The 18,725-nt window shown below is 65.3% G+C and overlaps 5 protein-coding genes and 1 long non-coding RNA gene across 7 annotated transcripts; 1 reads left to right on the plus strand and 5 right to left on the minus strand.

The window, feature by feature from the left end:
* Nucleotides 1–201: 201 nt before the first annotated feature.
* LOC139804462 (calcium-binding protein 2-like) lies at nucleotides 202–3,610 on the minus strand. The gene is made up of 8 exons (XM_071761723.1): nucleotides 2,994–3,610; nucleotides 2,589–2,726; nucleotides 2,305–2,475; nucleotides 2,134–2,164; nucleotides 1,905–2,039; nucleotides 1,718–1,827; nucleotides 1,456–1,603; nucleotides 202–1,354 (listed from the first exon to the last, which is right to left on the minus strand). Exons 1-8 carry the CDS (start codon nucleotides 3,249–3,251, stop codon nucleotides 1,329–1,331), a joined length of 1,017 nt encoding a protein of 338 aa, XP_071617824.1. The 5' UTR covers nucleotides 3,252–3,610; the 3' UTR covers nucleotides 202–1,328.
* A 65-nt stretch (nucleotides 3,611–3,675) lies between these two features.
* Nucleotides 3,676–7,298, plus strand: NDUFV1 (NADH:ubiquinone oxidoreductase core subunit V1). The gene is made up of 10 exons (XM_071761722.1): nucleotides 3,676–3,809; nucleotides 3,923–4,005; nucleotides 4,084–4,254; nucleotides 4,696–4,879; nucleotides 4,962–5,151; nucleotides 6,128–6,340; nucleotides 6,418–6,584; nucleotides 6,693–6,774; nucleotides 6,889–7,034; nucleotides 7,116–7,298. The coding sequence occupies exons 1-10, from the start codon at nucleotides 3,756–3,758 to the stop codon at nucleotides 7,197–7,199; spliced, it is 1,374 nt and encodes a 457-aa protein (XP_071617823.1). The 5' UTR covers nucleotides 3,676–3,755; the 3' UTR covers nucleotides 7,200–7,298.
* A 517-nt stretch (nucleotides 7,299–7,815) lies between these two features.
* NUDT8 (nudix hydrolase 8) lies at nucleotides 7,816–9,531 on the minus strand. Of its 2 annotated transcripts, none has more exons than XM_071761725.1 (4): nucleotides 9,276–9,531; nucleotides 9,032–9,164; nucleotides 8,333–8,407; nucleotides 7,816–8,234 (listed from the first exon to the last, which is right to left on the minus strand). In XM_071761725.1, the coding sequence occupies exons 1-4, from the start codon at nucleotides 9,473–9,475 to the stop codon at nucleotides 8,001–8,003; spliced, it is 642 nt and encodes a 213-aa protein (XP_071617826.1). In that variant the 5' UTR covers nucleotides 9,476–9,531; the 3' UTR covers nucleotides 7,816–8,000. The 2 variants fall into 2 exon arrangements, with proteins under 2 accessions (XP_071617826.1, XP_071617825.1); XM_071761724.1 differs by having other exon boundaries at nucleotides 8,333–8,410; nucleotides 9,276–9,523.
* Nucleotides 9,532–10,052: 521 nt separating this feature from the next.
* Nucleotides 10,053–13,822, minus strand: MTCH2 (mitochondrial carrier 2). Its single transcript, XM_071761628.1, has 13 exons — nucleotides 13,670–13,822; nucleotides 13,474–13,558; nucleotides 13,100–13,206; nucleotides 12,980–13,006; nucleotides 12,654–12,707; nucleotides 12,515–12,572; nucleotides 12,336–12,387; nucleotides 11,966–12,025; nucleotides 11,296–11,389; nucleotides 11,155–11,202; nucleotides 10,929–10,996; nucleotides 10,391–10,466; nucleotides 10,053–10,289 (listed from the first exon to the last, which is right to left on the minus strand). Exons 1-13 carry the CDS (start codon nucleotides 13,754–13,756, stop codon nucleotides 10,203–10,205), a joined length of 903 nt encoding a protein of 300 aa, XP_071617729.1. The 5' UTR covers nucleotides 13,757–13,822; the 3' UTR covers nucleotides 10,053–10,202.
* An 879-nt stretch (nucleotides 13,823–14,701) lies between these two features.
* Nucleotides 14,702–15,271, minus strand: LOC139804431 (uncharacterized). Its single transcript, XR_011729385.1, has 2 exons — nucleotides 15,139–15,271; nucleotides 14,702–15,061 (listed from the first exon to the last, which is right to left on the minus strand). It is a non-coding gene; the product is annotated as an uncharacterized lncRNA (long non-coding RNA).
* Nucleotides 15,272–15,282: 11 nt separating this feature from the next.
* On the minus strand, nucleotides 15,283–18,660 carry AGBL2 (AGBL carboxypeptidase 2; the record flags this gene model as incomplete). Its single annotated transcript, XM_071762405.1, has 10 exons — nucleotides 18,447–18,660; nucleotides 18,179–18,358; nucleotides 17,990–18,097; nucleotides 17,754–17,904; nucleotides 16,877–17,662; nucleotides 16,035–16,194; nucleotides 15,808–15,934; nucleotides 15,603–15,700; nucleotides 15,406–15,515; nucleotides 15,283–15,334 (listed from the first exon to the last, which is right to left on the minus strand). Coding segments are annotated over exons 1-10 (1,884 nt in total), but the record flags the coding sequence as incomplete, so codon positions are not given.
* Nucleotides 18,661–18,725: the final 65 nt, after the last annotated feature.

An 18,725-nucleotide genomic window follows, 5' to 3' on the forward strand; every position in this document is an offset into this window, starting at 1 on the left:
GGGGTGGGGGGACCAGAATCGCACTAGGGAGGGGGGGGATAGAAGGGAGAGGGGGGGACTGTACCGGGGCGTGGGGGTACCCGGGGGGTGGGGGTATAGAAGGGGGGGGGGAGCAGAATCGCCCCCGGGGGGGCATTGAGGGGGAGGGGGGGGGGGTGTTTAGGATTACCTGAGAGTGGAGGTAACTGTAAGGAGTGACTGGTGTGTATACATATATTTATGTCTATATTTGTACAACATAAAGACAAACAACAGCCCGCAGAAAGAGATTTTCATTTCAAACAGGGAAAGAATGAAAAAATTAATAAATTTGCTCAGCCCCCCCTCAACTCGGGAGCATCACTGGGAAAAACATTGGATTTGTGTCACTCAGAGGTGCAAAAGTTACCCCAAAACACCTCTGGGGGGGAGCCTGCTCAGAGCCTTTCCCACCTCCCCTCCCAAAATACTTTATTACCTGCTCCTTTTTTATTCCCAGGTTCTTTTTTATCCCTAGTTTCTATTTTTTTCCCAGCTCATTTTTTATTCCTGGCTCCTTTTACATTCTCAGATTCTTTCTTATTCTCAGCTGATTCTTTTTTTATTCACAGCTCCTCTTGTATTCCTGTCTTCTTTTTTATTCCCAGACGATTCATTTTCATTTCTGGCTTTTTTCTTTTTATTATTCCCAGTTTCCTTTTTCATTCCTGGCTCCCTTTTCATTCCTGGCTCCTTTTATATTCTCAGATTCTTTTTTATGCTCAGGTAATTCTTTTTTTTTTCTTATTCCCAGCTCCTATTTTATTCCCACATTATTCTTTTTCATTCCCACCTCCTTTTTTCCATTCCCAACACCTTTTTTATCCACACCTTCTCTTTTCTCCCCTTTTTTTTCCTGCCCAGCACCCTGACTTTCAAAGCCCCACGGCGTCTCCCCAGCACCGGGGGTCTGGTCAGAGGATGGGTGAGGGTCCACCCCATCCCCCAGCTGTGCCCTGGGGCTGAGGGGTAATGAGGGGGGGGGAAAGCCCTAAATGGAGGGAGTGGGGTCACCGTGGGGGGGCTCAGTGTTGGGTAGGGGGGCAGGGAACCGGTGCCTTGGAGTTTTGGGGTGAGAGCAGAGCACAAAGGGCCAAATCTGCTCCGAAAAAAGGGTCCCGGTGCCCCCCGGCCACCGCCTGGCCCTGGGTGAGGGTGATTCCGAGCACCTCCGGGGTTGCAGGAGGAGTGAGGGTCTTGCCCCTCGCCCCGGTGCGGCCCCAGCTGGAGCCAGGGGTCTCCTCTGCAGCCCCCTCCTCTGGGGTAAGGCACGGAGGGCTCTGGGGTCCCGTCCTGGCACACGCCCGCCCTCAGCGCGACATCATCCGCACGAACTCTGCGGGGGGCGAGGGGGAAAAAACATCCAAAACATCCCCGATGAGGGGAACACAGGACATTCCCAAACCCACCCAACCCTTCTCCTCGCCCAGCTCCTACCTTCAAAGTCCACCAGCCCGTCCCCGTTGATGTCCACGTCCTTGAGGATCTCGTCCACCTCCCGGTGGTTGAGCTGCTGCCCCAGCAGCTTCCTCATGGCTTCCCGCAGCTCTGCCATGCTGATCTGCCCGTCCCCGTTGGTGTCAAACTGGCACCCCGGCGGTGGTCACAAGTCACACGAGGCCACCCCGGCAGCCTGCCCGCGCCTGCGCCGTCCCCGATGTCCCCTCCATGTCCCCCACCCCGTCCCCGTCCCCCTCACCTCACGGAAAGCGTCACGCAACTCCTTGATCCCGATCATATCCGCCGTCTCCGCCAGCATCTTGGGGCCCATCAGCTCCACAAAATCATCAAAATCCACCTTACCTCCCGCTGCGGGAGAGGCAGATGTCACCAAGGGGGGGGACAGGGGTCACCGGGACCCCCCCTCCCTGATCCCCACCACCTACTGATCTGCTGGGACAGCTCGATCAGCTCCATCTCGGTGGGCATGTAGCCCATGGTCCGCATGCACTCGCCCAGGTCCTTGTAGCTGATGTATCCATCCCGATCCTTGTCGAATTCCCGGAATGCCTGCTTCAGCTCTGAGGGGGGGACACACACACACAGCGTGGTGTCACCCACACCCCCGGGGGGGCTCCCAAACGCCCCCCACCCCTTGCCCTCACACCTCCTCACCTTCGATCTCCTCAGCCCGCAGCTCTCGGTCCTGGCAACGAGAAAGGGAACAGTGGAGGGGTCTTGGGGCTTCCTCCCATGACCCCCCCCTTTCCCTAAATCCCGGGAAGGAGGGGGGGGCAGACGGGTTGGTGGGGGGCTGCGGCCCCCTCCCTGCGTGCGGGCACCTACCAGCTGGGTGATGGCGATGCTCTGCCGCAGGAAGATGCACGCCGGCCCCACCAGCCCCTGCAGCACCGAGTAGTTCTGCAGCGGGGGGGACTGCGCCGCCTCCCCCCCCTCCTCGGGGTCCCCTCCGACGCCCCCCCCGGGATTTGGGGAGCCGGAGTGCGGCTTCCCGTCCTGCGGAGAGAGACGGTGTCAGCACCGGGCACGCACACGGACACACACACGCACACGGACACACGCACACCCTAAACCTCAGCCCCCCGTCTCCCCCCCGGGGGTCTCCGTACCTTGGGGAGCCGCTCAGGGGTCTTGGTGCAGTTGCCCATGGCTGGGGGCCCCCCCCGCGCCGCAGGACATGCCTGGCCCCGGGGCACCGGCTGGCGCGGGGCCGAGGGGTGCCGGGGGGGGTGCGGTGGCGGCCGTGGCTGTGCGGGGATTTGAGGTTTTTATGGAATATCTGAGGATATGCAGGGCAGGCGGCGGGGGGGGTGCCGCAGGGGGGGCTGAGCCCGCGCACACACATAATCCCCCCGGATTATTTCCTGCTCGGCCGCTCTGCTCCAGATGTGGGGAGCCGCCCAGCTGTTCCCCAGCCTCCCCGCGGGGGTGCACCCGGGGCCCCCCGGGACCCACCGGACCTCAGCCCTCACCCCCGCCGCACCCCGGCCTTGTATCCCCTGCTGCTCCGTTACCTGCCCGAAACCGGGGGGCGACCGAGCCCCCGGCTCCTCAGCGGCCCACCGGGGCTCCGGAGGGGTCACTCCGCCACGGCTCAGCCACCCTGGGGTGCGGGCGGTACCGGGACTCCCCTGTCCCCCGACCCGCGGGGCCGGACGGAGCCGGTGGGTGCCTCGTTTACCGGGACCGTGCCGGCGGGGGGCTCCCTGACACTGTAGGGGCGCGGGGCTGCCGGTGCCCCTCCGCTGGGACCCTCGGAAGAGGAAGAACATCCCGCCCGCCCGCCGCCCCGTCCCGCCGCCGGTCCCCGCACCACCGGGAGGGAAACCGGATCCCGGGGGCTCAGCGCACCCTGGTCCCGCTCCCTCGCCGGGACGAGGCAAAGGCGGCGGGGGGGGGGAAGACGATCCCTGGGGGGCCCTCCCGGGGTGCTGGGGGGGGAGCGGGGGCGCCCCGGGGGGTACCGGGGGGGTGCGGATTGGGGGGGATTCGGTTACGGCGCCGAAACTCGACCCGCACCGGGCACGTGGCAGCGCGGGCCCGCCGCCAGCTTGGCCACGCCCCTTTCCAGAGGCCACGCCCCATCCAAGTAACCACGCCCGTATCCGCGGTTGGACACACCCCTCCCCTGACCACGCCCCCGCCTTGTGGCCACGCCCCCTGTCTCCGTACAGCCGGCGCTCGCTGTTATCGTCACCACCAGCGCGACGCTACGGGGGCGCCTGAAGGTGACGGTGGTCCCGGTACCGGTGCCGGTACCAGTGTCCGCCGCCGCCATGGCCGCCCGGCAGCTGCTGGCGCTCAGGCGCCTCCCCGCCGCTTCCTTCTCGGTGAGCGGGGGAACGGGGGGGTGAACATCGGGCGCGATGCGGGCCGGGCCGGGCCGGGCCGGGCCGGTTCCGCTCGGTGTTGCCGGTGCTGAGCCCCGGTTGTGTCCTCACAGACAGCGCCCAAGAAGACGCAGTTCGGGTCGCTGCGGGATGAGGACCGGATTTTCACCAACCTTTACGGGCGGCACGACTGGAGGTGAGTCCCGGGTCCCAGGGGGTGGGTCCGGTGGTTCCGGTGGGTCCCGGCGGTACCGAGCCGTGTCCTTTCCCGCAGGCTGCAGGGCGCCCTTCGCCGCGGAGATTGGTACAAAACGAAGGAGATTTTGCTGAAGGGAGTGGACTGGATCCTGGGGGAAATCAAAGCCTCGGGGCTGCGGGGCCGCGGCGGTGCCGGGTTCCCCACGGGCCTCAAGTGGAGCTTCATGAACAAACCCCCGGATGGAAGGTGACCCCATGGCTCAACCTGAGACCCCTGCTCATGGTGACCCCAACCCAACCTCCTCTTGGTGACCCCAACCCAACCTTCTCATGGTGACCCCAACCCAACCTCCTCTTGGGGACCCCAACCCAACCTTCTCATGGTGACCCCAACCCAACCTCCTCTTGGTGACCCCAACCCAACCTTCTCTTCATCACCCCAACCCAACCTTCTCCCCCTTCTCTTGATAACCCCAACCCAACCTTCTCTTGATAACCCCAACCCAACCTTCTCTTGATAACCCCAACCCAACCTTCTCCTGGTGACCCCAACCCAACCTCCTCTTGGTGACCCCAACCCAACCTTCTCTTGATAACCCAACCCAACCTTCTCCTCCTTCTCTTGGTGACCCCAACCCAACCTTCTCTTGGTGCCCCCAACCCAACTTTCCCCCCCTTTCCCAACCAGACCCAAGTACCTGGTGGTCAACGCCGACGAGGGGGAGCCGGGGACCTGCAAGGACCGGGAGATCATGCGCCACGACCCCCACAAGTTGGTGGAGGGCTGTTTGGTGGCCGGCAGAGCCATGGGTGCCCGCGCCGCCTACATCTACATCCGCGGAGAGTTCTACAACGAAGCCTCCAACCTCCAAGTAGGTGGCGGGTGGGGGTGGGGGGCCTGTTCAGTGGGGAGGGGGAGCTCCCCGACCCCACCCCCCTTTGTCCCCGGGGTAGGTGGCCATCAGGGAGGCCTACGAAGCCGGGCTGATCGGCCGGGACGCCTGCGGGTCCGGCTACGCCTTCGACGTCTTCGTGGTGCGCGGCGCCGGCGCCTACATCTGCGGCGAGGAGACGGCGCTGATCGAGTCCATCGAGGGCAAACAGGGCAAACCCCGCCTGAAACCCCCCTTCCCTGCTGATGTGGGTGTGTACCCCGGGCTGGGGGGCTGGGGGGAGAAGAAAGGGAGGAGAAGGCAGTGGTGGTGGTGAGGAGAAAGGGAGGGTGGTGAGGAGAAGGTGGTGATGGTGAGAACAAAGTGGTGGTGAGGAGAAGGTGATGGTGAGGAGAAGGTGGTGGTGAGGAGAAGGTGGTGGTGAGGAGAAGGTGGTGGTGAGGAGAAGGTGGTGGTGAGGAGAAGGTGGTGGTGAGGAGAAGGTGGTGGTGAGGAGAAGGTGGTGGTGAAAAGGTGATGGTGAGAAGGTGATGGTGAGAAGGTGATGGTGAGAAGGTGATGGTGAGAAGGTGATGGTGAGAAGGTGATGGTGAGAAGGTGATGGTGAGAAGAAGGTGGTGGTGGTGAGAAGGTGGTGGTGGTGAGAAGGTGGTGGTGGTGAGAAGGTGGTGGTGGTGAGAAGGTGGTGGTGGTGAGAAGGTGGTGGTGGTGAGAAGGTGGTGGTGAGGAGAAGGTGGTGGTGAGGAGAAGGTGGTGGTGAGGAGAAGGTGGTGGTGAGGAGAAGGTGGTGGTGAGGAGAAGGTGGTGGTGAGGAGAAGGTGGTGGTGAGGAGAAGGTGGTGGTGAGGAGAAGGTGATGGTGGTGAGGAGAAGGTGATGGTGGTGGTAGTGAGAAGCAGGTGATGGTGAGAAGGTGGTGGTGGTGAGAAGGTGATGTTGGTGAGAAGGTGGTGGTGAGAGGAAGTCAGTGGTGGTGGTGGTGAAAAGAGAGTGGTGGTGAGAAGGTGGTGGTGTTGGTCAGAAGGTGAGAAGAAGGAAGTGGTGGTGGTGAGAAGATGGTGGTGATAAGAAGGTGGTGGTGAGGAGGAGAAGGTGATGGTGGTGAGAAGGTGTCGGTGGAACAGGGTGGGGACATCGTGGGGCAGGAATTGGGGTCAGGGTGGTGGGCGGGGGTGGCCAAAACGTTGTCCAACCGCGTCCCAAGAGCCAACCCTTGGCTCCCTCCCAGGTGTCTTTGGTTGCCCCACCACGGTGGCCAACGTGGAGACGGTGTCAGTCGCCCCCACCATCTGCCGGCGGGGCGGCTCCTGGTTCGCCAGTTTTGGTCGGGAAAGGAATTCTGGCACCAAACTTTTCAACATTTCGGGTCACGTCAACACCCCCTGCACGGTGGAGGAGGAGATGTCGGTGCCGCTCAAGGAGCTCATCGAGAAGCACGCGGGTGAGCGGGGGGGTCACCGGCCACACCGGGACACCCCGGGGGCCCAACCACCTCCACCCAACCCCGATCTCTTCCAGGTGGTGTCCGGGGAGGTTGGGACAACCTCCTGGCTGTCATCCCGGGGGGTTCCTCCACCCCTCTGCTCCCCAAATCCGTCTGCGAGACGGTGCTGATGGATTTCGATTCCCTGGTGCAGGCGCAGAGCGGGTTGGGCACCGCTGCCGTCATCGTCATGGATAAATCCGTAAGGATGGGGACCCCCTGCTCCTCCTCTTCCTCACCCCCCCCTCCTCTCCTTCCTCCTCCTCCCCCCTGCGGGACCCTCACCCTCTCCTCTTTACCCCCTCCCCAGACCGACATCATCAAAGCCATCGCTCGCCTCATCGAGTTCTACAAACACGAGAGCTGCGGGCAGTGCACCCCGTGCCGGGAAGGTGAGGGAGGAGGAAGAGGAGGAAGAGAAAGGAGGAGGGGGTGATGGGGGGGGGGGGGAAGGGGTTCATTGCAGCCCCCTCCCCACCTTTCCCACCCCCTGCTCCCCTCCCCAGGCGTGGACTGGATGAACAAGGTGATGGGGCGCTTCGTGCGGGGCGACGCGCAGGTGGCCGAGATCGACGCCCTGTGGGAGATCAGCAAACAGATCGAGGGCCACACCATCTGTGCCCTGGGGGATGGGGCTGCCTGGCCCGTCCAGGTGAGGGGGGCACCTAAAGGGGGGGGTTTTAGGGGGCGCTTCCCCTCTCCCTCCCCCCATTAACCCCTTCTCCTTCCCCAGGGGCTCATCCGCCACTTCCGCCCCGAGCTGGAGGAGAGGATGCGGCGCTACGGCGAAGCCAAAGCCCGGGCGGCCTCGGGCTGAGCAGCTGGGGGGCCCCCCACGCTGGGTTTGGGGGGGCCGAGGGGCTTCTGGCAGCAGGTTTGGGGGGGCTGGGGTCCTCAATAAACGCTGCTGCATCTACGGGCTCCTTGCTGTGCTGGGATGGGGCAGCGGGAAGGGAGGGAGGGGGCAAAAGGTTGGGCCCCCCCCTCCTCCACCCCAAGCAGAGCATCCCCAGGGGTCTTGGGGTCCTGTCCTGTGTCCCCCACCCCATGAGGAGGGAGCCCCATGGGTGTCCCCAGAGACCTTGGGGTCCTGTGTCCCCCACCCCATGAGGAGGGGAGCCCCATGGGTGTCCCCAGAGATCTTGGGGTCCTGTGTCCCCCACCCCATGAGGAGGGGAGCCCCACAGGTCTCCCCAGAGATCTTGGGGTCCTGCCCCCCCAACCACAAGCAGGGGTTCCCCAGGGATCTGGACATCCCCAAGGGGAGGATCCCCCACCATGTCCCCTCCCCGGGTGTGGTTGTGTCCCTCTCTGGGGACCCCACACTCCCTGTCACCACCCCAGTGTCACCAGCTGTGGTGGGGGACATATCACAGCTGTCACCAGTGGCCCCCCAGTCCTGCCACACGTCACGACTCAGAGCTGATGCCCACGATGGTTCCAAGCCCCCAAAACGAGGCTTTTTTTACTAAATCCAGCGTGTGACATCACACAGTGTGACATCACCCACAGAGCTGGCAGGGAAGGGGGGACAGGGGGGGAGGTGACAAGCAGCACTCCAGGTGTCCTCACACCTCCAAAAACTGCCCCCCAACCCCCCCCCCCGTGTCCCCACAGCTCAGTCTGGGGGTCTCTGTCCTGGCACGTGGGTCTTGGGGTGGTACCTCCCCGGTGCCAGCAGCTGCAGGACACGCTCGGTGACAATGGCCGTGAGTCCCCAGACCCGGTGGGGACCCTTGAGGAAAACGGGGAGGGTGTAACCATAGCGACCCCCCCGGCCCCGGAAATGGGTGTAGCCCTGGTTGTCCTCCTGCAGGAGATGCTCCAGGGGCAGGGTGAAAATCTCCTCCACCTGTGACAAAGGGAGGTGACAAGGTGGTGGCACCTGTGAGATGGGGACGGAGGGGGGGAGGGGGGTGTGTATGTGTCCCCCCACCCAATGTCACCCACCTCGTCGGGGCTGGGGGTCAGCCTCAAGTCCTCCAAGGGTCCCAGGTTGGCCACCACGGGAGCCACCAGGTGTCCCTGCTGGAAGGGGTGGCAGCAAGGGACAAGGGTGACAGTCCCCACCTGCTCGCCTCCACCCCCACTCACCCTGTGCCCCCCCAGCACCATCCTGCCACCCAACACCCGCTGCAGGTGGTGCCCCGTGTCCCTGTCACCCCTGACACCCAAAATGTCCTCGGTGTCCCCTGACACCCAAAATGTCCTCGGTGTCCCCTGACACCCTGTGCCCCACCCTGACACCCACCCTGTGTCACCCAATCCCCGCCCCCCGCCTGCAGCCAGTGCCCTGTGTCACTGTCACCTGTGTCCCTGACACCCGTGGCCCTGTGCCATGTCCCAAGCACCCGTGGCCCTGTCACCCATGTCCCTGTTTCACTGTCACCTCTGGCCCTATGTCCTTGCCACCCCTGTCCCTGTGCCTTGTGTCCCTGACCCCGTGTCCCTGTGCCTTGTGCCCCTGCCACTCGTGTCCCTGCCACCCGTCTCCCTGCTCCCCGTGTCCCCATCCCCCGTGTCCCTGCCACTCATGTCCCTGTCTCCTGTGTCCCTGTGCCCCCTGTCCCAGCTCCCCCGTGTCCCTGCTCCCGCTGTCCCTGCCACTCATGTCCTCGTCCCCCGTGTCCCTGTCCCCCGTGTCCCTACCCTGTCTGTCAGTGCTGGGAGTTGTCCCCACACGCGGGATTCCCGCAGCTCCAGTCCCAGCTCCTCCCGCGTCTCCCGCAGCGCCGTGGCCACCGCGTCCGGGTCCGACGGGTCCCGTTTACCCCCGGGGAAGCTGCAAGACGGGTAACGGCACCGCCGGAACCGCCACCCGACCCACCCACCGAACCGGAACCACCCCCCCCGAACCCACCCCCCGAACCCGAACCCGACCCCGGGCCGGTACCTGACGTCCCCGCTGTGGATCCCCCCGAGGCGCCGGGACCGGAGGGTGAAGAGCAAGGCGGGGCGGCCCCGAACCGAGCACAGCGGTACCAGAACCGCCGCCGCTACCGAACGCCCCCGGGACCCCCCCTTCCCCGCCAGACGCTCCCGGCACCGCCGCTCGTTGCTGGGGCTCAGGAAATCCCCGCCCGGGGCCGCCATGGCCAACACCGGGGGGAGGGACCGGACCGCCCACCGGTACCGCCCCCCCCCACCGGTACCGCTCCTCCCACCCAGGGGACACGGCCCGGGGAACAGAAACTCGGGACGGAACCGGGAAAAGTGGGGGGGGGGAGCGGGGAACTGAACCGGGGGGGAACCAGAACCAGAACCAGGGACGGGAAATAGAACCGGGAAGGGGGGGAGGAGGGAATAGAACCAGGAGGGGGAGGGATGGAGAACACAGAACTGGGAGGCTGTGGACCAGAACCGGGAGAGGGGACTCAACAGCCCCTAAGGAATGAGCCCCACGTGTGCAAACCCCCACCCGGGGTGTGAGACCCCCCCCATCCCCTTGTCCTGTACCCCAGAGCTGCCACCATCCCTCCCCACCATAACTGAGGGGGGGGGGAAGGGGTCTCCACCCCCCATGGGGAAACTGAGGCACGGGGGCAGCACTCTCTTCCTGGGCTCCAACCCCCCCCCCCCAAATTCCCAATAATTAACCCAAAGTGGGAATTCTGCTGGCGTGAAGACACCCCCCCCCCCCCACACACACACACACACACACACACACACAGACCTTCAACCACGTGTAGCTCTCGGCATGAAATAAATGATTTAAAAAAAAAAAAAAAAAGAAAAAAAAAAAACCAAACCGAAAACCAACAAATTGTATAGAAATCACTCCCCCCCTATCCCCCCCCCTCCTCTGGGGGGCTTCGGAGCCTCAGCGGAACCTCCTCTCCTCCCACACGTAGCGTTTCCCTGCCGGCACCTTGCGGAAAAACAGACTGTTCCCTCGGCTCATGTTGCCCTGCAAGGAGGCAGATGGCCACCAGAGGGTGAGGGGAGGTCGCCCCCGGCCCCCTCCTGGCCATCCACACCCTCATCCCGGTGCCATCCCGGGGAACTCACCTCCCTGTGCAGCTGGCTCCAGCAATCCAGCCAGGAGGAGTAGGGGGGAGCGTAGGGGAGGAGCCCCCCGGCCAACCTGGGGGAGAAGGGAGAGACCCCCGGGGAATTATTGGCACCCAGGAGATGTCCCCTGTGAGACCCCCGGGATGGAGGGGGACAGGCCCAGGGCTCAGCACAGGGGTCCCCACTGTCCCATCCCCCCCTTCAGAACAGAACAGAACAGGGGGTGTGAAAACTCTTTGGGAAGAGGGAGATGGGGGAAAGAAGGTGGTGAGGAGGAGGAGGTGGCGAGGAAGAGGAGGAGGTGGCGAGGAAGAGGAGGAGGTGGCGAGGAAGAGGAGGAGGTGGCGAGGAAGAGGAGGAGGTGGCGAGGAAGAGGAGGAGGTGGCGAGGAAGAGGAGGAGGTGGCGAGGAAGAGGAGGAGGTGGCGAGGAAGAGGAGGAGGTGGCGAGGAAGAGGAGGAGGTGGTGAGGAAGAGGAGGAGGTGGTGAGGAGGAGGAGGTGGTGGTGAGGAGGAGGAGGTGCCCCCCTGACTCACCCACAGTTATTGACAGCCATCAGGTTGGAGACCAGCACGAAGGGGTAGGTCAGCATGCTGGCAAAAAACTGGAAGAAGTGGGATGATTGGAAGGGGCCCATAGGGAGGAGGGGGGGGTGGGGGGTGTCCCCCAGCCAGGAGCCCCCCCCAGGGCCCCTCAGGACTGCTGGGAGGGGTCCCTGCCCCCTCTGAAGGCTCTGTGGGGGCAGTCAGAGCCCATACTCACTCCAGTGACTGCCTGGGAGTAGCTTTTCATCTCAGTCATGGTGGAGACCTGTGGGAGGAGAGCGAAGCCACCTCAAAGTGTCCCCTCCTGGATTGTCCCCAGGTCCCTCCAGACCCCCCGGGCCCCCCAGGCAGCCCCTACCCCGTTCTCCAGTGCGTAGGTGTTGATGAGGTGAGCCAGCATGTTGCAGAGCCAGAGGGACAGGATGTCCCCGAGGAGCCTGGGGATGAGCCCACTGGGAGGAGAGAAACGGGGGGAAGTGAGAACGGGGGGGAATGGGCACTGGGAGTGACTGGGAATGAGAGGGAAGGGCTGGGAACAGGAGGGGAGGGCACTGGGAGTGACTGGGAATGAGAGGGAGGGGCTGGGAACAGGAGGAGAGGGCACTGGGAGTGACTGGGAATGAGAGGGAGGGGCTGGGAACAGGAGGAGAGGGCACTGGGAGTGACTGGGAATGAGAGGGAAGGTTCAGGAATAGGAAGGAGGGGGTGGGAATGGGAAAAAAGGGCACTGGGAAGGACTGGGAATGGGAGGGAAAGACTTAGGAATGACCAGAAATGGGAGGAAAGGACGAGGGAATGGGAGGGAATGGGAGGGAATGGGAGGGAATGGGAGGGAATGGGAGGGAATGGGAGGGAATGGGAGGGAATGGGAGGGAGCAGTTCTGGCTGTTCCTCCCCCAGACCCTCCGAGGGGGACATTCCAAGAGGAGAGGGGGTTTTGACAGGTTCCCCCCCAGGGAGGGAGTAAGATTTTAGGGAGACCTCAACCCCCCATCCCCCAGGAGCCTCCCAGGAGCCCCAACACTCACGCAAAGAAGCCGAGGATCCCTTCCTCCCGGTAAATGGTGGTGAAGGCGCTTAGTGTCCCACTGGGGGGGAAAAGGGGAGGGGTGGGAGGGGGCCTGGAGGGCAGGCAGCCCCCCCTTAACCCCCCCCACCAGTCCCTGAAGCCCCCCTTGGCCCCCCCAGCAGCCTTGAGCCCCCCAGGAGCCCCTTGACTCCCACCAGCAGCCCCTTGACCCCCACCAGCAGCCCCAGACACCCCCAAGCAGCCCCTTGGCCCCTCCCAAGTAACCCCCAAGCCCCCCCAGCAGCCCCCCGAGCCCCCCACCCACTGCCTGAACCCCCCCCAAGCCCCCCGGCAGCCCCCCGACCCCCAAAACCCCCCCTGCCCCATACCTGTACTTGGCCTCTCGGCCGATGAACTGCACCATGCAGCGCAGGGTGATCACTGGAGGGGAAAATGGGGTGGGGGGCTCAGGGGGGGCAAAGGGACAGCCCGAGGGGACAGGGGGGTGACAAGGAACTGTCACCAGAGTCACACAGAGGGGGCAGAGCCTGAGGGGGGGGTCACTTACCGTGGAAGGGGTGGGTGATGAGGGTGGCGGCCGAGCGAGCGACCATTTCCCGGGAGGTCTGGGGAGAACAGGGGAGGGGGGTCAGGGGGAGAGGGGGGACCCAAACCCCTCCCCCCCCCCAAAACCTCCCCATCCTCACCTCCTTGAGCACCTGCTCCAGGCTGGACACTGGCTCCTTCTTGCTGGATCCAGGCTGGGGGGGAAAGAGGCATCAGGGGGGGAGGACAAGGGGGGGAGGACAAGGGGGGGAGGACAAGGGGGGGAGGACAAGGGGGGGAGGACAAGGCAGAAGAGATGGAGGGAGGGAAGACAGAGGAAAAGAGAGAGGGAAAGAGGCAGAAGGTGAGAGAGAAACAGAGGAAGGAAAGGAAAGAGATGGAGAGAGAGAGAGGGTGAGGAAAAAGAAGGAAAAGGAAGAGGGAAAAAGGAAGGGGAAGAGGGAAGGGGCAGCAGCCCCACACCCACCTCAGCCTGCTCAGCCTCCTGGTACCTCTGGGGAGAAAAAGGGGGGGGTCAGCACTGCGGGGGGGCTGGGGGAGCCCCAGCAGCAGCTGGGAGGGGGGTTTGGGGGTGTCCCCCCCGTACCTGCAGCACCTTCCCGTGCACCAGGGTCCCGATGGCGCTGGAGCAGAGTCGGGGGGCCAGGCCCTTGAAGAGCCCCCCTCGGCCATCCACCTTCACTATGTGCTTGGCTGGGGACACGGGGACACCACGGGTCACACCACGGGGACACCATGGGGACACCACGGGGACATCAGGGGTCACACCGAGGGGACACCACGGGGACCCCACGGGGACATGAGGGGTCACACCACGGGTCACACCACGGGGACACCATGGGTCACACCATGGGGACATCACCGAGTCACATCCCGGGGACACCGCGGGTCACAGCCCGGGGGACACCGCCCCGGTCACACCGCGGGGCCCCCCGCCCCGTCCCGGGGTCCCGGACTCACCGTAGGCGAAGAGCCCGGGCAGCTGCTGGACCTGCCGGCCGAAGATGTTCCTGCCCAGGGTGGGCGGCAGCGGCTCGTACCCCACCTGCGGCGGGGAGCGGAGGCCCTTGCAGACGGCACCGGTACCGGTACCGCCGATACCTCCCCCTTTCCCCCTCCCCCCCCCGAGTCCCGGTCCCGGCTCCCCGCCCCTTACCTGGACCAGAACCTTGACGTACATGAGGGGCTGGGACAGCACCGTGAGCCCCGAGCCCAGCAGCACCTGGGAGGCCGCGTCCGCCATTCTGCTGCTGCCGCGCGGCCCCCGAAGGACACCGCCACCGCCACCGACCCCGCACCGCCGCTTCCGCTTCCGCCCTGCCCGGTATTTGCGGCGCACGTGCCGGGCACTTCCGGGGGGAGGGGCCACGGGGAAGTGCGGCGTCCCTGACCGGTTACCATGGTAACGGGGTGACGGAGGTTGGGGGGGGGAGCGGTGAAAGGCGGGGTGACGCGGACCCGCCCGGCGTGACGTCACGGAGACGGGGCGCCGGGTGACGTCATGGAGAGGGGACCCGAAAATGACGTGGACATCACAGATACGGACCCCCGAGGTGACGTCGTGGAGATGGGGTGCCAGGGTGACGTCATGGGGACCTCCCCCCCCCCCCAGGTGACGTCATGGCAAGGAGGGCCTGAGGTGACATCACTGCGGCCAGGCCTGAGGTGATGCTGTGGGGACAGGGCCTGAGGTGACACAGAACCCGCAGGCCCCGAGTCACCGGGTGCTGGCGGGGCCGGCGCTCCGAGCAGCCGTGTCACCAAGGAGCAGTGTCACACCCCGCAGTGTCACACCCATCAATGTCACACCCTCAGTGTCACACCCATCAATGTCACACCCATCACTGTCACACCCATCAGGTTCACACCCAGCAGTGTCACACCCACCAGTGTCACACCCATCAATGTCACACCCAGCAGTGTCACACCCACCAATGTCACACCCATCACTGTCACACCCATCAGGTTCACACCCAGCAGTGTCACACCCATCACTGTCACACCCATCAATGTCACACCCCGCAGTGTCACACCCAGCAATGTCACACCCATCACTGTCACACCCACCAACGTCACACCCATCAGGTTCACACCCATCACTGTCACACCCGTCACTGTCACACCCATCACTGTCACACCCGTCACTGTCACACCCATCACTGTCACACCCATCACTGTCACACGCCGCAGTGTCACAGAGCACGGGACAGATTTAATCCCGAGCGCAGGCGCAGCACCGCGGGGCCGTGATGCGGGGCTGTGTCCCCCGGGCAGGACCCCCCTGCCCGCACCGCCCCCGCCCCTCCCGCCCACGCGGTGTCCGCGCGTTGTGTCCCGGGGCCGCGTCCCTTGAGGAGTCCCCGGTGCCGCCGCCGTGTCGGGCTCCGGGTGGTGGCCGGGGGGGTGACACCGCGCTGAGGTCCCCGTCCCGCTCAGCCCCCCCCGTGGTGCCGGCGTGGCGGCCGCCTCCCGCTCGGGTCCCGCCGGAACCGGCACCGGCACCGGGCCGAGGCGGCTGCTGGAGCGGCCTGAGGGCTCCGGGCTCGGCCTGGGGGGTGACAGAGGAGGTGACAGATGCAGCGCTGGGGACAAGCGTCCGTCCCTGCGGGCGCTCTCCGGCCTCACCGTGCCGCTGCCCGAGGGCGCGTTCGCCCGGCCCTGGGTCTTCCTCGCTCTCCGCTTCCTCCGCCGCTTCCTCCGCCGTGGTGGCACCGGGGACACCCGAGCCCCGCCGCCCCCAGCCCCTCGCGTCCCCCGCCCCACAGGACTCGGCGGCGGGGCCGCGGGATCGTCGGACACGGAGCTGTCGGAGCCGCTGGTGCTGTGCGGGGGACAGAATGTCACCTGCGGCCACCACCGCCCCCGCGGGGCTCTGGTGCCACCAGGACCTACCTGGACTCCAGCTCCGAGGGGGACACGTCGCTCCAGCTGCCACCAGAGCCCGGGCCCCGGGCCAGGCGCTGCCGCAGCAGCGTGTCCAGCTCCGACAGGCACTGCTGGAGCTGGGGGACGGACACAGCGTCACCATTGTCACCCCCCCGTGGCACTGGGGACCACAGTGTGTCCCCCCCGGGACCGTGCTGTCCCACCTTGGCGGGGTGGGGGTCACAGAAGTCCAGGAGGGTGTCACAGAGGTGGTAACCCAAGGACTTGATGTCCTCCGTGGTGAAGTGTGAGTTCCTCCCTCCTGGAGGGGACAGGGAGGGGGGGGAGGACACGAGGAGCTGCTCTCAGCCCCAGGGACCCCCTGACACACCCAGCACCGTCCCCACCCACCCACCGGTGTCCCCTCACCCAGCGTGGAGCCACCGAATGCCACCTCCATGGTGTAGCTGTTGGCAATGCCCATGTGCCACATGGACACCCTGCCCGTCCCCACTTTGCTCCGCTGCACCTGGAACTTGCAGCTGGGGAAGGAGAACTGAGGGGGGGGGGTGGGTGTTGGAGGACGGGGTCAGCGTGGTGAGGAGGGGGGGGACACCTCGGGGAGCAGCCTGGTGGCTTTGTTCTCCTGGCGTCACCTTGTCAGGGGCGTTCTTGCTCAGCATGAAGGGGAAGAGGCGCTGGCGCAGCCCGGCCCCGCCGCCGCCGCTGCCGTCACAGCCGTACATGAAGACGTTGTTCTTACGGCTGTGCCCGTGGAAGTCACAGTAGAGAACAACCTCCCGCTCCAACAGCACCCTGAGGGGGGCACCAGGGACAGAGCATTGGGATAGAGACATAAGGATAGGGCCATCGGGATAGAGCCATCGGGATAGAGCCATTAGGATAGAGCCATTGGGATAGAGACATTGGGATAGGGCCATTGGGATAGAGACATTGGGATAGAGACATTGGGATAGGGCCATTGGGATAGGGCCATCAGGGCATGGCCATTGATTGATGGCCATCAGGATACAGCCACAGGGTTATGGCCATCAGGATCAGCCACTGGGATATAGCTGTTGGGATAAGTCTGCTAGGATATAGGTGCTGGGATGTGGCCAATGGGATGTGGCCAATGGGATGTGGCCAATGGGATGGGATATCTGTATCTTGGATACAGATATTGGGGTAGGGCCAATGGGATTGAGACAAGGATGTTGGGACAAGGATGTTGGGATATGGATATTGAAACGTGGCTGTCAGGATACAACCATTGGGATATGGTGACTGGGACATGGCTGTTGGGACAGGGATATGATGGTCATGGAGGCAAGGCCATTGGGATACAACCACTGGGATGTGGCTGTCAGGATACAGATGCTGGGATGCGGCTGTTGGGATACAGACATTGGGACAGGGCCGCTGGGAGGTGCCTCCTTCAGGATACACCCCCCAGGACACGGCCACCCACGCCCGCGGGCACTACCTCCCCTCTCACCTCCTCACCTCCTCCCGCAGGTGCCAGACGCCGGGGCAGTCTCGGGGCAGCCCGGTTCCGTAGGCCCGGTTGGGGTCCCTCCCGGCCAGGGAGCATCGGGAATTCCCCACCACCACCCCGTCGGGGTTGAGCATGGGCACCACGGTGAAGACAAAAATCCGGCGCAGCAGCCGCGCGTCGGGGTCGCCCCCCAGCAGGAACTCCAGGAAGCCCCGCATGGCCCAGGACCCCCCGCTCTCCCCGGGGTGGGCTCGGGCCACCACCACCACCCCCCGCTTGGGCACCGGCGCCGCGGCGGAGGGGTCGGTGATGGTCAGGAGGGGAACCGCGTTGCCGGCCAGGCTGCGGCACAGCTCCCGCACCGAGCAGAACCGGGACCGCGCCGGGTCGGCGGTCAGAGCCCGCAGGTCCCCCCGCAGCTGGGTGTAGGTGTAGGGGTAGGAGAGGGCGAAGAAACACGTGTCCCCGTCGTGGGGGAACTGTGACACCCAGGAGAGGCAGAACGACACCGGGGGGTCCTCCCGGGAGTCACCGCGCTGGTACCGGTGGTATCGGATGTCGGTGCCGACCCGGCGCCAGCCCACCCGCAGGGTTCGGGCGTCGCGCTGGGAGTAGAGGAGCGGGCGCAGCCCCCGGGCGTGGAGGCTGCGGGGTTTGGCCAGGTTGGCGATGGTGAAGCGGTACCGGGGCCCCCGGCGGGTGTTTTGGACTCGGAAATAGAACCACTGGGTGTGCTTGGAGGTGTAGAGGTCGGGCCGCAGCCGCAGCACGTACTCGTAGGGACCCCTGCGCCGTGGGAGGGGGCGAGGATGTTGCGTGGGCTCCCCCCTGAGCCGCCCACCCCCCCGCACCTCCTTCCCCCCCGCCCCTCTCTTACACTTTGACGGCTTTTTGGAGGTTGCCGCTCTCGAAGCGGGACTCGAAGAGCAGAGTGGTGTCCTGGGGACCCTCCAAGGGGGCTGCCGGGGAGGAGAGGGGCCCCGGAGCCCCCCCGACCCGCGCACGGGTGAAGCGGGAACCTGGGGGCACTGTGGGGGGGAGTGGGTGGGGATGGGGTTGGGGGCTTAGGGAGAGGCAGGGGGCACCCCGGGGGTGCTGCCCACTCCCCACTACCTGGGGGGAGGTGGTAGACGACGGTGCCCATCTCCTCACCGGGGGGGTCTGGGGGCTGCTGGGGGTCTGGGGGCGGGCAGAAGGGCTCTGGGTGGGGGGGCACCCACTCTGTGGGGGAGGACGCACAGGTGGAAATAGGGGCTGGGGGCTGCTGAAGGGTTGGGGGGGGACACACGGAGCTGCCCTCACCGATGTGCTCGATGGGCTCCTTGATGACCTCGCACTCGATGGGCCAGCGGGGGGGGGGCAGCACGGCTGGGGAGGGGGCAAAGAGAGCCCCCTGCCCACCCCCCCGGGGCACACCGGGCCGGGGGGCTGCGAGGGGGCTGCAGGGGGGCTCCGGAGTGCTCCCGGCCGCACTGCACGGCGCTGGCAGAGAGGGGGGAGCACGGAGTGGGGTGGGGAACAGCCCTAAATCCCACCCCGAACTCCAAGGCAGGGCCCGGGGCAGCCTCACCTCGGAAGTATCCATAGAAACGCAGGTGGCTGCGGATGAAACTGTCGTAGGGGTCGGGGAACAGCCCCCCCGCAGCCCCCTCCCCACCCTGAGGGTCCCCTAAAGGCTCCATGGTGGCGGTGACAGCCCCGGGCAGCACCGGGGACGCGGTCGCCGAGCGACCCAGGGCCAAGGGAGGAGCTGGGCAAGGAGCCAGAGGGATGTGGCGAGCCAGGGGACACAACCCGGAGCTGGGGCCACCCCACCGGGTGGGGACAATCCCCACAGAAGCAGCCCCGC

Source organism: Heliangelus exortis, chromosome 18 (assembly GCF_036169615.1).
Source record: "Heliangelus exortis chromosome 18, bHelExo1.hap1, whole genome shotgun sequence".
Classification (NCBI taxonomy): Eukaryota; Metazoa; Chordata; class Aves; order Apodiformes; family Trochilidae; genus Heliangelus; species Heliangelus exortis.